The sequence below is a fragment of the Chiloscyllium punctatum genome, chromosome 24 (genome assembly GCF_047496795.1).
Source record: "Chiloscyllium punctatum isolate Juve2018m chromosome 24, sChiPun1.3, whole genome shotgun sequence".
Classification (NCBI taxonomy): domain Eukaryota; kingdom Metazoa; phylum Chordata; class Chondrichthyes; order Orectolobiformes; family Hemiscylliidae; genus Chiloscyllium; species Chiloscyllium punctatum.
Genome location: NC_092762.1, coordinates 73,437,215 through 73,453,882, shown reverse-complemented (window position 1 = coordinate 73,453,882; position 16,668 = coordinate 73,437,215). Strand labels below are relative to the sequence as shown.

Below are 16,668 nucleotides of genomic sequence, written 5' to 3'. Positions count from 1 at the left end.
GAAATTCTAACTCATATTGCTATACTGTCCAGAACAACACTCAATGAATATGCCTAGGGGTTCTAAAGTATGTTAACATTTGATATTGCAATCCTTTACAGGGTACAAGAATCTGAATGATGATCATGGCATTGTTCGCATGACTATCCATTGTAATTGCTTGTGGTGTATAGTTTTCCTCAGGAGAGCTCCAAGCTGGCACAAACTGGAGAAGATTAGCGTCTGTCAGAAACCAGTCATGCACGCTGGCAAGAATTCTCAAGAGCTATTAACCATCCAACCTAAGCCAAAATTAACCTCAACTACTTGTGTTCCCACAGCACAATGTATTTACAAACATCTGATTCATGCAAGCACTAATTCTAAAAATGCACAACTTTAAAATATCAATCTGTTAAGTTATCAGATGCTACATAGTCCAACCTGTCACTTAGAGGAATAACCACAGACCTGAATTTCAACATTGTGTTGGCTGGAATTATTAGGAGGTAAATATCAAGTTTTAGACATTTCAAATCATAAACAGGTAGCTTTGTTTCAAATATTTTATTGAACACTGTAAAAGGAATAGTAGTTTGTAATTGCACAATTTCCTCTGGCTCCAGCAGTTAGTTTTGCAGTAGTTAGTATTTTTTCCATCTAGGATAAAGTGAGGACTGCAGATACTGAAAAATCAGTCGGAAAGGGTGGCACTGGAAAAGCACAGCAAGACAGGCAACATCAGAGGAGCTGAAGAGTCAAAGTTTTGGGCATAAATCCTTCATTAGACTTGTCTAAAATGTTGACTCTGCTGCTTCTCTGATCCTGCCTGACCTGCTATTTTCCAGTGCCATCCTTTCAGACTTGGTATTTTTATAGTATCATCTGCCTGCAACCACCAACCTTCAGATCAAATACATATTTTATCATGAAGTTAGAACAAACAAGATACTGAACAATAAAAATTGGAAAAACACATGTGCAGATTTCTACCACAAGTGTCCATGTTCTTGAGGTTAATGCAGATCAGCCAGGTCTGTGCTGCATGCTGATCGTCAATGTCTGTAAGCAATAATCTCCTTGTAAAAGGTTAGCTGCCGTTCAGGATAAGAAATAGGAGTACCAAAAGTTAGTCAACGTCTCAGGTATGCACCACTATTTAACAACATCATGACTAATTTCATCTTAAGTCTCACATTCCACATCCCTACCCATTTCCCACAATCTTAGGCTCCCATAAAGTTCAAAGTTCCAAAATTAGTCCGTCTTGGCCTTCAAAGTACTCAATGATTTTGTCTCCACAGCCTTCTGGGGCAAAGATTTTCAACTATTTTCACTCAACTTGATGGATGAATTGGATAAATCATTGAAGAATGACCATCACTGTGAGACTGTACCTAAAAAAGGATTAAAGTTTTAACAAGACAAGAAAACTGGATTGAAAGGGAAAATGTTAGACCATAGACATTTCACATTTAAAACAAGTCAACACAATGGAACAGGATGATAATACCATTTAAGACACTAGACGCTACAACAGAGGATTATGTTTTAAAAATATGATCACAATGTTCTGCAGGTTCAACACCACTGCTTTAATATGATATTTTTCAGTGTTTTAGAAAATACTGTTAGGATCTGCATGAGTTAGGTTACCATATCTCTACAACTACAAAACTTAGACATGTACAGTACAGAAATCAACCCTTTGGTCCAACTCATCCATGCCAATCAGATATCCTAAATAAATCTAGTCCCATTTGCCAACAATAGCCCCACATCCATCTAAACCCATGCTAATCTTGTTGCCATTCAGATGCCTTTCGAATGTTATAATTGTACAAGCATCCATCACTTCCTCTGGTAGCTCATCCCATATACACACTACCATCTCCATGGAAATGTTGCCCCTCAGGTCCCTTTCAAAGCTTTCCCCTCTCACCATAAACCTATACCTTCTAGCTTTGAACTCCCCCACTGTGAGGAAAAGACCTTGTCTATTTATCCTATCCTATCCCCTCATGATTGTATAAACCTCTAAAACCTCCAAAGCCCCAGGGAAAATAGCCCCAGTCAATTCAGGATTAGATTAGATTACTTAGTGTGGAAACAGGCCCTTCAGCCCAACAAGTCCAGACCGACCCGCCGAAGCGCAACCCACCCAGACCCATTCCCCTACATTTACCCCTTCACCTAACACTTTGGGCAATTTAGCATGGCCAATTCACCTAACCTGCACATTTTTGGACTGTGAGAGGAAACCGAAGGAAACCCACGCAGACACTGGGAGAATGTGCAAACTCCACACAGACAGTAGCCCGAGGCGGGAATTGAACCCGGGTCTCTGGCGCTGAGAGGCAGCAGTGCTAACCACTGAGCCATCGTTCAGTCTCTCCTTATAGCTCAAACTCTCCAACCCTGGCAACATGCTTGTTAAACCTTTCCTGAGCCATTTCAGCTTCACAACATCTTGCATATAGCAGGGACACCAAAACTGCACACAGTATTCCAACAATGGTCTAACCAATCTCCTGTACAGCTGCAACATGATCTCCCAATTTCTATACTCAATGCTCTGACCAATAAAGGAAAGCATATCAGACGCCATCTTTATTATCCTATCTACCTGTGACTCCACTTTCAAGGAACTATGAACCTGCACCCTAAGGTCTCTTTGTTCAGCAACACTCACCAGGACCTTACTATTAAAGTGTATAAGACTTGTCTAGATTTGCCTTTCCAAAAAGCAGCACTTCAGATTTAACTAAATTAAACTCCATCTGCCACTCCATCTCCATGAAAATGTTGCCTCTCAGGTCCCTTTCAAAGCTTTCCCCTCTCACCATAAACCTATGACTTCTAGCTTTGAACTCCCCCACTGTGAGGAAAAGACCTTGTCCATTTATCCTATCTGTCCATTCATCCTATTTATCCTTGTCTATTTATCTATCTACTCAGCCCACTTGCCAATCTGATCAAGATCCCACTGTACTCTGAGGTAACTTTCTTTGCTGTCCATTACGCCTCCAATTTTGGTGTAATCTGCAAACTTACGAACCATACCCATGTTTACACCCAAATCATCTCTGTAAAATGACGCAATGCAGTGGACCCAGCCAATACTTGCGGCACACTGCTGGTCACAGGGCTTCAGTCTGAAAGGCAACCATCTACCACCACACTCTGTCTTAATGAAATAGATTACTACTTAAAGTCACAGAGACATACAGCACCGAAACAGATCCTTCGGTCCAACTCAGCCATGCCAACCAGATCTTGATCAGATGGGCAAGTGGGCCAAGGAGTGGCAGATGGAGTTTAATTTAGTTAAATCTGAAATGCTGCATTTTGGAAAGGCAAATCTAGGCAAGGCTTATACACTTAATAGTAAGGTCCTGGTGAAGGTTGCTGAACAAAGAAGCCTTGGGGTGCAGGTTCATAGTTATCTGGGCCCATTTGCCAGCACTTGGTCCATATCCCTCTAAACCCTTGCTATTCACATACCCATCCAGATACCTTTTAAACGCTGTGATTGTACCAGCCTCCATCACACCCTTTGGCAGCTCATTTCATACACACACCACCCTTTACGTGAAAAAGTTGTCCCTTAGGTCCCTTTCAAGTCTTTCCCTTCTCACCCTAAACCTATGTCCTCTAGTTCTGGACTCCCCCACCCAGAGAAAAGACCTTGTCTATTTATCCTATTCATGTCTACAGAGGTTTATAAAACCATGAGAAAGTCACCCTTCAGCCTCCGACACTCCAGGGAAAACGACCCCAACATATTCAACCTGTCCCTATAGCTAAAACCCTGGCAACATACTTGTAAATCTTTTCAAGTTTCACAACATCTTCCCTATAGAAAGGAGACCAGAACTGCACTAAATATTCCAACAGTGGCCTAACCAATATCCTGTATAGCCTCAACATGACCTTCCAAATCCTATTCTCAATGCTCTGACCAATAAAGGAAAGCATACCAGATACCTTCTTCATTATCCTATCGACCGCCAACTCCACGTGAAAGGAATTACGAACCTACACTCCAAGGCCTTTTTGTTCAACATCTCCCCCCCCCCCCCGACCTTTCCATTAAGTGTACAAGTCTCCTCTATTTTGTCTTTCCAACATGCAGCACATCACCTTTATCGAAATTAAACTCCAACTACCACTCCTCAGCCCACTGGCCCATCTGATCAAGAGCTCTTTATACACGGAGGCAACTTTCACGGTTAACTACCATTCCAATTTTGCAGACTCTTCATCAGAGCTTAATGTTTTACTTTTTATACAATAGGACTTTTTCATTCAGCTCAGAATCTTACCTCAATAATAAAATCAAACATTTATACATCCAGTTGTTTGATTATAACCACAAAGTTGATCTTTCATACATTTTATTATCTTGGATCACCTATGGACATAAACTTTAACTGTAACGTATATTTTTCATTTGACAAGGAGGTACTACAAAGATCAACATAAAATGTGAATTCAATGGCTGCCTGGACAGAGGGAGACTCTAGAAGTGCTCTAATATATTTAATACTAGTATAAAGTACACCCAGTCTCTGATGCATTTAAAGTGTGCCTCTCACCATCTTGAGCCTCAAAAGTAATTTTCCTTACATCACCAATTTTATTTACTTGGCTCAACATGGCAAGACAATTTGCTTTTTACTGAAAAACCTAAAAGTGCTAAGTTGACCAAGGGACAACGGCACTAGTTTAAGCCTGACTTCAATGGAAGTAAAAGTAGACAGACAATTTAGGAGTCAAAACATTTAATCAATCTGTCTCAAACTTAAAACACAATTACATATGCAACTTAGTGAAAATGTGAATCAAACTTACCCCCACATGCTCTCCTCTGCCTTCAGTGTTAAGGGGCAATCAACATCATTATTCACTTGAAATCACGCAGATTCATTCTGCAATATGAAGAGAGACTATTAGTTATGTTTGGACATTTAGAACAACTCAACAAAATGAAACTTTCAGGCTTAACAATTTAATGTAATTTTTAACAATTTTCAGAAAAAAGTCACAAGACAAATCCTAGTTAAAGGAACAAATTGTGCCACTAATGTTATAATGTCCAATTTCTTTTAAAGGGATTTTTTTTTGAGTACTCACTGTTATATGTCAATGGAATAGAATACCGCAAGCAACTGAATGAATAGATCAAGGAATAAAGCTTTATAGTAAGGTTTGGCGTGGTGTTCAATTTTATGAATTGGATTCTGCTAAAGAACTAACCCAATAAAATAAATGAAATTTCACAAGCACATTATTTCAGTCTTTTGAATGAACAGTCAACAGAAACTGCCTATGAGAGTAAAAGGAGTTACCTCAAATCTAGGACTATATCCACATATGCACTTAGCCATGTGCTGTTTTCATCTCAGGTTTCATTGAAGAAGGCACAGCACTTCGTTCTCCATGGCCATTTCTTTCCAAATGTTAGCAAAGATCCTTAGAAGTTGTGAAGCGTTATAAAAATCTTTAAATGGACTTGAATACCTTTCTGAACAGACATTTGCACCTAATTTAGCTGTGCCCAATTTTATAGCAACAGAGACAGTTTGTGAAATGTTGATAACTTTTATCCTGATGCTTCTGATAACTGAACTCTTAAAGAAGAAACTTTCATACATCATCCAGCCGCTAGTAGTAGTATTATCATGTCAGTCATAAAGTAGCAAGTTTTGGAATGGAACTTTTCCATTTGATAATCAATTACTCAATGCAAGTAGGTCACAATAAAGCTACCAGTTTTTGAGAAACATGAAAAGGGAAAAAAGATTTAAAAAAAACAAAATTCTTCAACAGATAGACAGCCTTTTCATAGCTGGCACCAGAAGTAGCTCTTTTCAAACTAATATGGCAATATCCCCCATTCAGAATTTACCCTTTCGCATAAAGTAATGAAGAAAATTAGCACTACAAACTTTAGCTATTTATAAGACCATAAGACAAGGGAGCAGAAGTAGACCATTCAATTGGAGTCTGCTCTGCCAATGAGATCATGGCTAATCTGATTATCCTCAACTGCACTTTTCCTCATAACCCTGCTTTGAAAACAATGATCTAAAATAAAAGGCAAGTACAACAGATTCAGCATCCAACCTAAGGAATAATTTCAAATAACCAATATACCTGGCAATTACCTCAGGCATGCCAGTTACATGGGAAAACTGGTATTATAGTAATGATTAGAATGCCTACAACTGTTGAAAAGGGACCATTCTGATTTCAATTTAGGTCAACTGATTGATACCTTATGACAGTGTGTTATATACTATACAATAAAAACATTACAATATAGAGTATCTTGCCTTTGCCACAGGTTGCTCAATCCTAAACTGGCAATCATCTCATCAAATAACTTTCAAACTAAGGGCATCAACTGTGGTTTTACATTTATAATTGAATAGCAATTAAAGACTTCGTTGCTTGCTCAAATTAGCTCCGAATATCACCAATTTTTAAAATTGACCTTACAACTATTTTTAACATTACAGGATTGCAAAATTAATCTATACCTATACCTTTTCTACTACATCCCATCCCATAAGAATCCAACTACAGAAAGATCAGGGTTATGAGTCACGTATTTTGTTTAATGAGGCTTCGTGAAGCCTGTTTCAGTACAAAAGGTCAACTCTAAACCACTTGAACATACAACACAAAGAAAGCCATTTTCAAATATTTCTCATCCAATACATGTCAACTTATAAAGGTACATTGCTCAGGACTTCATTTGTAAATTTTGAAGAATTTGGAACATGATTAACTGATTATTTACAGTGTACAGAACTCTTGAAACTACTGAAAGATGCACAAAAGTCCAATTACAAGTTAAAAATGAAGCCTTTTATCTTCAGCAGTATCAAGACGATTTGTGAGACAGAGGACATCTTCCGTTCCAATGTTGCTTTCCTACCCTGCTACACTAAAGGAACGTTTCAGATGACATTTTTTTTTTTAAAATGAAACAAGAATAAGTGGCTATAAAAGCCTTTATTTCGAAATAAGACCACAGCTTGTTCAGCTTCTATAAAACATCAGTTTGCTTAGCATAAAAATAGATTGAGAACACACTATAAGCCCCTTTTACATGTTTGTTTTACTAGAATTCCAGTCAACCCCGCAACTTCATTTCCAAAATAACTAGACTTTACAGGAAGTATTTGAGCAAAGACAAAAACAAGATGGTTCTAAAGTAAAATGAAAACCTCAAAATATTACTAAGAAAAATATTGAGGGCTCTGCCATCTGCCTGAGAATGCTTATTATTTCATTGTTTAATTCCAATATTACCAAGCCAACACTTAGTGTGCATCCTCATGTCAGAAGCTGTCAGGCTGTGATTAACAAGGCCAAACTTAATTACTACAAGTCAGTGAGAATACAAGCACACAATACGAATCCACGAAGCTCCGAAAATCTTTATAAATACAGCCATAGGAAGGACGATCTTGAGTCAGGAAGATTTATTTATTCGTTGTGTGTAGCTGAGAACAAGAAGCAGGTACAATGTAAAAAGACTGCAATAGTAATCATAGCTTCCTCTTCCTATTGCTAGATCAGTGTTATGGACTGAATTGGATCATCTTTTAGAGCTATCAGGCACAGTAGAACATTACCCAAAGATTATGACGTTTGAGGTTTATGGCATTTGTACTTCCAAAGTAAATTCAATCTCACAATTAATACATTATGGGAAGATAACAGGGGACTGGATCTGAGATTTTCGAACTACATAAAGTATGGTAAAGATACTCAATGCTTTAGAGATTTTAGAATACATGCTGCTTTCTTGGTTTTAGTTCAAGACTGTAGTGCCTATGATTAGATGGGAGGACAAATCTGTTAAGTTACCTGAACAGACGGCAATAAGAATGGCATGCAGATTAGGAGCTAAAAAGTTGAAAGGCCAGGATCAAAATGGAAAAGAATGCACTAAACTATGGCAGTATGAACCTGTTTGACAAATATTGTGCTACTGCAGTTAATTTATACAACCTAGTAGCAGGGATCGAGTACTATGGTATAGCACAGACCAAGAACATGTTCTTTCAACCTGCAAGGCCAGAACCTACCATTAGTAAAACTTTCCTCCCCAGGAGATGCACTGTTGAGTGGTACAACAGGAAGAATCAATATTACATTGTACTGAGCTTTCAGTATAAAGATTATGGCTCTATAATTCAAATTGTGTGGACAATGCTGAAATGCACTACTGCACTGCACAGTGCAAACAGACTGTTTACCAAAATAACTATATCATACCAGAAGATATGAAGTGTAACCCCAACCCAATAAATTTTCACTTAAAAATTTTCATTTTTAATGGCACCTACCTTAACTGTCATAACTGTCCCTGTAGGAACCACCGCCGCCATAGCTCCCTTGACTCCTAGGGACAAACAAAAATCCCTGTAGTGTTTTCCAGATCATTTATTGTCATAGAGTTGTACAGTACAGCACCTTAAACCTATGTCCTCCAGTTTTTGACTCACCCAGCCCAAGAAAAAGACCTTGGCTGTTTATCCTATCCATGCCCCTCATGATTTTGAAAACCTCGAAGGTCACCCCCAACCTCAAGTGCTCCAGGGAAAACAGCCCCAGCCTATTCAGCCTTTTCCTGTAGCTCAAACCTTCTGGCAACATCCTTGTAAATATTTTCTGCACCCTTTCAAGTTTAACAAAATATTTCTGACTGTGGGGAGATCAGAACTGAAGACAGTATTCAGAGCAAATAGTTATTTATAAAAATATTCAGCCAATCATGGGGTCTTGTGGCAGTGGTAATGTCCCAACCTCTGGACGGGAACACCTGAGTTCAAGTCCCATCTGTTCCAGAGGTACATGGTAACAGGATGAGTTGAAAATATCTAAAACAAATAACAAAGAAACATCTTTACCTATCTCTGTTATAGTAGTCTCTTGATCCAGAATAACCACTTCTTGAATCATATCGTGCCATGTACCCTCTATCTCCTCCACCTACATAAGGATCCAAATAATGATGAATTTAATTAAACATTCATTTCAAACCACATTAAACATAACCAAATGGTCACTATGAGCTGAAAATAAGTTATTCTAAAACTGCTATACATTGACCAGAAATACAGTAACTTCATTATTATAAAAATTCAATAATGTAATAAATGAAGGGAGCAGCAAAAAGTCCACATAGCAGTCTTTTCAAGATCAGCTGAATGTAGTCACTGAAGTGGTGAAATTCTTTTAAAAGTATAATTGTTAATGTTTCATACCTCTAGAAAACCCACGGGCTCTACGCCCAGATCCTCCACGGAAGAATCCACGACTACTTGCATTTCCACCCCTGTAGCCTCTGGACCGTTCTCCAGAGGATTTTCCAGCTTGATCTACCCTAATCTGACGCCCATCAACAGACTGCAAAGAAAAGTGACAACTTAATTATTAGACGTCAAATGGCACCACTTATGGAAGGTCCTGCATTTTTCACAATGTTCAGGATACCCTAAAAGTGCTGAGAGAGCACAAAACAGTCAACAACAAAAGTGAGCCATTGGATCTCTTAAGACCTTGGGATCAGTGCTGGGACCCTTGCTGCTTGTTATGATTAGATTAGATTAAGATTCCGTACAGTGTGGAAACAGGCCCTTCGGCCCAACAAGTCCACACCAAACCTCTGGAGAGTAAACCACCCAGTCCCATTTCCCCCTCACTAATGCATCTAACACAATGGGCCAATTCACCTGACCTGCACATCTTTGGACTGTGGGAGGAAACCGGAGCACCCGGAGGAAACCCTCGCAGACAAGGGATAATGTGCGAACTCCACACAGACAGTCACCCAGAGGTTACAACCGAACCTGGGACCCTGGTGTTGTGAGGTAGCAGTGCTAACCACTGAGCCACCGTGCCGCCCATACGTTACCAATTTGGGATAGGAGTTTGAAGGTATGATTGCAGGTAGTGAGGACAGTGTCAGGCTATGGTCCGATACCGATCATCTGGTAAATTGGACAGAACTACGGCAAATGGAATTTAATCTTGTTAAATATGAGGGCATGCATGTTGGTAGGTCTATTAAGGAAGGGCATGCATACTGGGAGGTCTATTAAGGTAATGAATGGAAGGTCCCTAGGAGTACGGAGGAAAAAAGGGACCTTGATGTTTATGGCATTTGTACTTCTGAAGTAAATGCAATCTCATAACTAATATGTAAAAGTTTGGTAAACATACTCTCAATGCTTAAGGAATTTAGAATACATGCTGCTTTCTTGGTTTTGGTTCAAGACTGTATACCTCTGATCCTTAAAGATGTCAGCACAGGTAGACAAGGTGGTGAAGACATACTTGCCTTCACCAGCCAAGCTGGAGAATGTATGAACAAGAGGTCTTGTTACACCCTTGTTCCATCTGTGGCCTAACCAATGTTTTATAGCGTACGCAGTTCTGGTCACTCCACTATTGGAAGGATGTGAATGAACTGGACAGGACGCAGAGGAGATTGACCAGGATATTGCTTGAGATGAAAATCTTAGTTATGAGGAAAAACTGAATACGCTGGGTTTGTTTTCCCTGGAGTAGAAGAAGTTGAAATATATCTAATCAAAGTATACCAAATTATGAAAGGCACAAACAGTGTAGATTATGAGAATCTTTTCCACATGCCAGATGAATCAAAGACCAGAGAGCATAAGTTTATGGCAAGGAAAATGTGGTTTAGAGGGGATTGGAGGGCATAGTTCACGCACAGAGTGTTAGAAATATAGAATGTGCTGCCTGAGGGGGTGGTGGAAATAGGTACTCTCGCTACATTTAAGAATCTAATTAAATACTTAAAATGTCATAGCTGTGGACCCAGTGCAGACAAATGGGATTTAGTATAATTTGATCTTTGTTGGTCAGCATAGCAGTGGTGGACCAAAGGGCTTATTTCTATACTGTATGACCTTCTTTACATCAAGTTATTAGATTAGATTAGATTACTTAGTGTGGAAACAGGCCCTTCGGCCCAACAAGTCCACACCGCCCCGCCGAAGCGCAACCCACCCATGCCCCTACATCTACCCCTAACACTACGGGCAATTTAGCATGGCCAATTCACCTGACCTGCACATCTTTGGACTGTGGGAGGAAACCGGAGCACCCGGAGGAAACCCACGCAGACACGGGGAGAATGTGCAAACTCCACACAGTCAGTCGCCTGAGGCAGGAATTGAACCCAGGTCTCTGGCACTGTGAGGCAGCAGTGCTAACCACTGTGCCGCCCTGACTGAGTGTTTTTTCTTGTTTAAAAAGTGCAATCATTACCACATATGGGGGAATTACAGCAGATGGCTTGTAATTATTGAAAAACATTAACACTTTATTATAATAGAAATCCAAAGGCACTTGACAGAATTGCAAGAAGACAAAAATGGACAACATAAACAGATGAAGTTCAGAAGTGGTAGATAGGGGAATGATCAGGACAGCATTGGAAAACTAGAACAAAATATTTTAGATGCTGGCAATCTGGAAAACCAGAGTTTATAAGTAAAAACATCAGGTAACAGATTCTGGAGGTGATTTCACCAAGTGGGTCAAGGAATGGGTAGAGTTGGTGGGGCATTAGAGGTGGAAGTATTTTATAATAGATACATGATTCAAAGCTGAGCATCAAACATGACACAAACTTGTAATGTCTGGTTAAACTAGAGTCAGTTTCTAGGAAGTGACAACAAATGGCCAAGGAACAGAAATTTTCCTTAGTAATGCCAATGGGGAATAAACGTTTAACTAAGGAACCCTTACTCTCCTATTTAAGTTCAAAAAGCACCATCTTATCCACCTATGGGGTCAGACAGGGTATTTTTTAAACATCTGATCCTAGACACAGCACCTTTGATATTGCTCTCTCCATATTATATTGAAGAGTCACCCTGGATTATGTGCTCAGGTCTCTGGGATAGTAGGACAGAGAATAGCATGAATCCATTTCCTATGCTAAGACAGCAGATATACCACTTTTGACACCTTAATTGTAAAGTTTGCAAAAACAATGGGTATTTAAATGTACCTTTCCATTCATAGCTAACATAGCATCCTTTGCATCATCAGGATTTTCAAAGGTGACGAAACCAAACCCTCTTGACCTTTGTGTCTCCCGGTCCTTAATTACAATAACTAAAGCAGATAGGGAAAAACAGTTCAAGTTACGAAACGCCACCTTATGACTGAAACAGCTTAAAAACATTTACAGACAATCACAGAATTACATCAAATTATAGAAACAAGCCATTTGGCTCAAACTACTTATGCCAGTATTACAGCAATAAAAGGTTTTTCTCACTACACATACTGCACCCTCCCACAATAACTCATTTACTGCTGCCTTTCTTCAATTACCTGCCTCAGCACCAGTCAATAGAGAAATGATCAGCCTGTTTAAAACTTTAAAATTAAGGCATCAATGCCATGGAAGATGCGTGCACTTTAAAAATTTCCACTGTTTCATTCTATACTGAAGATGAAGACTGTAAAGAAAGAAAAATCCACTTCTAACAAACTTCCAAAGACGTCCATTCGAAACCAGATCCCACTTAAGTGCTGTCAACACAGTGCAATTATATTTAGCTGCCCCACACCAGATACTAACCTTCGGAGATCTGCCCATATTTGGAGAAGACGGATTCCAGGGACTGTTCGTTCGTGTCAAAGTTAAGACCACCCACAAAAAGCTTTCCTTCGTCAGACATCTTGCTTTACCTATTTGGGGAATAAGTGAAGAGTAAAATTAGGTTTTCTTTTGTATGGTGGCGGTGTAAAAGTGGTCGATTGGATGGAGACAGTTTAAAGGGAGGATGGGAAATAGCCTCAGTTTTTTGCTTTAGTAAATGGTTTGCGGCACGTGGAACACTTTCCTCCCCCGACCCACCCAGGAGATCCAAAGCCAGCTCGGTTTCTCCCCACCTCGCAGGCAGAGAGTGCCGCAGTGCGGCACGATCCGGGTCCCAGGCAGTGGCCATCTCCGGCCGGCCTGGCTTTGTGGGGCCGCCATTTTACACACTCCACCAACCTTCATCAGTTATAACCAACAGAAACACCTCCAAACCGCTTCACCAATTCTGACCACCCCACCACACTAACCCCTGCACTACTCGCCGCACGTTTCTCATCTAAGCGTATTTTAGCTTCAAAGACGACGGTGGTTTGCGCGCCCCACTTCCATTCGGGATTGAAGCCGATGGCGCACATTCACACGGAATTCCCGGTCGTTAGCGATTCCCCCGCCCTGCGGCAACAACAGACCGGTTATCCCACCCCGTCAGCCGGGTTTAATCCTAACCGTTAGCGCGATTAACTCAACGTCGAAAGTGAGCGAGCACAAAGCCCCACAGCGGCCTTCAACTGACTTCAACACAGTTACAGACAAAACGGCTCGGAGCTCCGGGTCGAAATGAGAGCACGGCGTAAGGGGCTGCTATTTATTACTGCCCCCCCCCCCTGCAATACCCCGGATTCAGTTGCTCTGCGCATCCTCTCACCCCTTTCTATTTCCTTTTACTGAATGAAACCTCTTCATAGCTACTGCCAACAGCCTTCCAGGTCACAACAAACGAGGGAGACGACAAGCAAAGCGCCAATTTAACAACTTTATTTACAGCTAACAATTCAGTTGCAACAAAGGAAGTCTCCTTTCTCTTCTCGACAACTACAAAATAACACGAAAGATTTTAACAGCCCAAAGCATTTTGCGGGGTGGGGAGGTTTAATAAACAGCCACTCACTCTCAGCTCTTCAAACTCGCTCCGCTATTCAAGGTTAGCGAAGTCTTTAACAATTTTCGTATGCTTAAAAACGTGTAAGACGACAGGAATCAATTCTGAAACCTATACCTTTCCATTTCGACCTCCACATTACCAAGGAGCTGAGAACTTAAAAAATTCACTACCTGCAAGAAAAATTAACGTACTGGAGGCTCAGGTTCAGACTCCTATTTCTAGATACTATCATTCCTTGTTTTCAAAAAAGTACAAGACCTCTTATTGTTCTGAGCTCCAGCAGTATAGTTCCAATCTATTTAACCCTTAGAACATTCCAGCACAGTAGACCCTTCGGCCGTCGATGGTTCTACAGGTCAGTGCAACGATCTGAAGCCCATCTATTCTACACTACTCCATTTACATCCATATGTCTATCCAATGACGATTTAAATACCTTTGAAGTTGGTGAGTCTACTACTGTTGCAGGCAGTGCGTTCCACACCCCTACAGCTGAGTAAAGAAATTATCTCCAACATCTGTCCTATATCTATCACAGGTCAATTAAAAGCTATGTCCTCAGGCGCTAGCCATCACCATCTGAGGAAAAAGGCTCTCACTGTCTATCTTATCTAATCCTTGGATTATGTTGTATGTCTCAAGTAAGACACCTCTCAACCTTCTCTTGAATGAAGTCTTTAAGTCCCTCAACCTTTCCATATAAGATCTCACCTCTACACCAGGTAACATCCTCATACATCTCCTCTGAACCCTTTCCAAAACTTCCACATCCTTCTTAAAATGAGCTGACCAAAACTGTATGCAATACCTCAAGTGCGGCCGCATCATAGTTTTGTACAGCTACTGCATGACCTCATGGTTCCAAAACTCAATCCTTTTGCCAATAAAAGCTAACACACCATATGCCTTCTTAACAACCCTATCAACCTGGGTGGCAACTTTTAGGGATCTACATATATGGACAAGATCTCTCTGCTCGACACTAACAAGAATCTTACCATCAGCCCAGTACTCTAGTCCTGTTGCACCTTCCAACATGAATCACCTCACACTTTTCAACATTAAACTCCATTTGCCACCTCTCAGCCCAGCTCTGCAGCTTATCTCTAAGCTGTAACATCCTTCGGCACTATCCACAACTCCACCAACCTTCCGGTCATCTGCAAATTTACTAACCTTTCCTTCTATTCCCTCATCTAAGTCATTTATAAAAATGACACACCACTAAATATTCATTTAGCACTTCCCTTTTTCCTCAGACTCCACACACAACTTCCCACTACTATCCTTGATTGGCCCTAACACTTTCTCTCGTCACTCCTTTATTCCTGATATACCAATAGAAAGCTTTAAGGTTTTTCTTGTTTCTACCTGCCAATGATTTCTCATGTACCCTCCTGGGTTTTCTTAGCTCTCTTTAGATCTTCCCTGGCTAACATGTAACTCTCAAGTGCCCCAAGCCACCTTCTTCCTCTTGAAGAGAGATTCAACTGCTTTAGTAAACCAAACTTTCCTCAGTCCAACAGAATACCCAGTAAAACTAGTGAGACTTCTGCTTCAAATTATCTTGTACATTTCAAAATGAATATCCAGCAAGGCCGATTCATTAATTTTCCAGTATTACTGTTAGTTAGCTTGTTTTCAACCTGTGGGTTGAAGACCTTTGACCCCAGGAATTAGTCTGGTGAACCTCTTATGACCTCTATTTTCACAGAGACAAGGATAAAAATTGTACACAACAGTCCAGGTGCACTCCAAGCAAAGTATCCTTGCTTCTAGCTGCAATTCTTTAAATTAAAAGGTCAAATTCCTTTGAACTTAAAGTTGTCTTTCTATTTAACAAATTCTCTAGCTGCTTTGGATATACAAATTACTTCATTTCTTCAGTGTTCCAGATACTAAATCTTTGCAGACTCACTTCAAAATTCTTTTTAAGTGAGATGCCAAGCTGAAATTACTTCCACCTAAATTTTGCCATCCAACAAAAACAACTATTAACTCCCTCATACATATAATTGATACTTTGAGAATAGAATCCACATAATCCCTATATAGTGTGCAAGCAGGCTGTTTAGCCCATCGAGTTACCACTGAACCTCAGAAGAGCATCCCACCCAGATCCACATGCACATCGTCGGATTGTGCGAGGAAAATCAGAGAACCTGGGGGGAACTAGACACTTTGGGAATGTACAAACTCCACACAGTTGCCGGAGGGTGGAATCAAACCTAGGTCCTTGGCACTTTGAGACTAACCACTGAGTCACTGTGCTGCCCAAAAGCTGGGGCTCAAACACTGATCCTGCAGTACCTCATGAGACACAACCTGTCAACTTAAAAAGATCAATTTATTCCTAGTCTGTTTCCTGCTTGTTAACCAGTTCATCCGCACCAGCAAATCCCCCCCAATGCCAAGTGCTCTACTTTTGCTTAGTAACCTCACGTGGGACCTTAATCAAAAGCTTTCTGAAAATGTAAAAAGATCAATTTCTGCTGCCCCCCCCCTCAGGGTTGGAGGGTTTAAGCTATAGGGATAAGCTGGGGCTGGTTTACCTGGAATGACCAGGCAGTGACCAGTGGGGTACCACAGGGATCAGTGCTGGGACCGCAGCTTTTTACAACATATGTTAATGATATAGAAGATGGTATTAGTAATAACATTAGCAAATTTGCTGATGATACTAATCTGGGTGAAATGTGATGAGGATGTTAGGAGATTACAGGGTGACCTGGACAGGTTAGGTGAGTAGACAGATGCATGGCAGATGCAGTTTAATGTGGATAAGTGTGTGGTTATCCACTTTGGTGGCAAGAACAGGAAGGCAGATTACTACCTAAATGGAATCAATTTAGGTAAAGGGGCAGTACAGAGAGATCTGGGTGTTCTTGTACACCAGTCAAAAAAGGTAAGCATGGAG

At 40.5% G+C, this 16,668-nt stretch overlaps 1 protein-coding gene across 7 annotated transcripts in view; it reads right to left on the bottom strand.

Annotated features, from left to right (window-relative positions):
- Positions 1-531: 531 nt before the first annotated feature.
- LOC140494691 (cold-inducible RNA-binding protein-like) overlaps positions 532-16,668 on the bottom strand; it is a 25,879-nt gene continuing 9,742 nt past the window's right edge. For 2 of the 7 annotated variants that reach the window (XM_072594175.1, XM_072594174.1), the window contains 6 exons: positions 12,626-12,735; positions 12,047-12,153; positions 9,267-9,408; positions 8,910-8,991; positions 8,346-8,401; positions 6,582-7,496 (listed from right to left, as the gene is read on the bottom strand). In XM_072594175.1, the coding sequence (XP_072450276.1) occupies positions 8,347-8,401; positions 8,910-8,991; positions 9,267-9,408; positions 12,047-12,153; positions 12,626-12,725 (486 nt within the window). In that variant the 5' untranslated portion in view covers positions 12,726-12,735 and the 3' untranslated portion in view covers positions 6,582-7,496; position 8,346. Of the gene's footprint in view, positions 1,377-4,833; positions 4,911-6,581; positions 7,497-8,345; positions 8,402-8,909; positions 8,992-9,266; positions 9,409-12,046; positions 12,154-12,625; positions 12,736-13,315; positions 13,489-16,668 lie in introns of those variants that run through there. The other 5 variants (XR_011964030.1, XR_011964031.1, XM_072594173.1 and 2 more) reach the window with 5 other exon arrangements.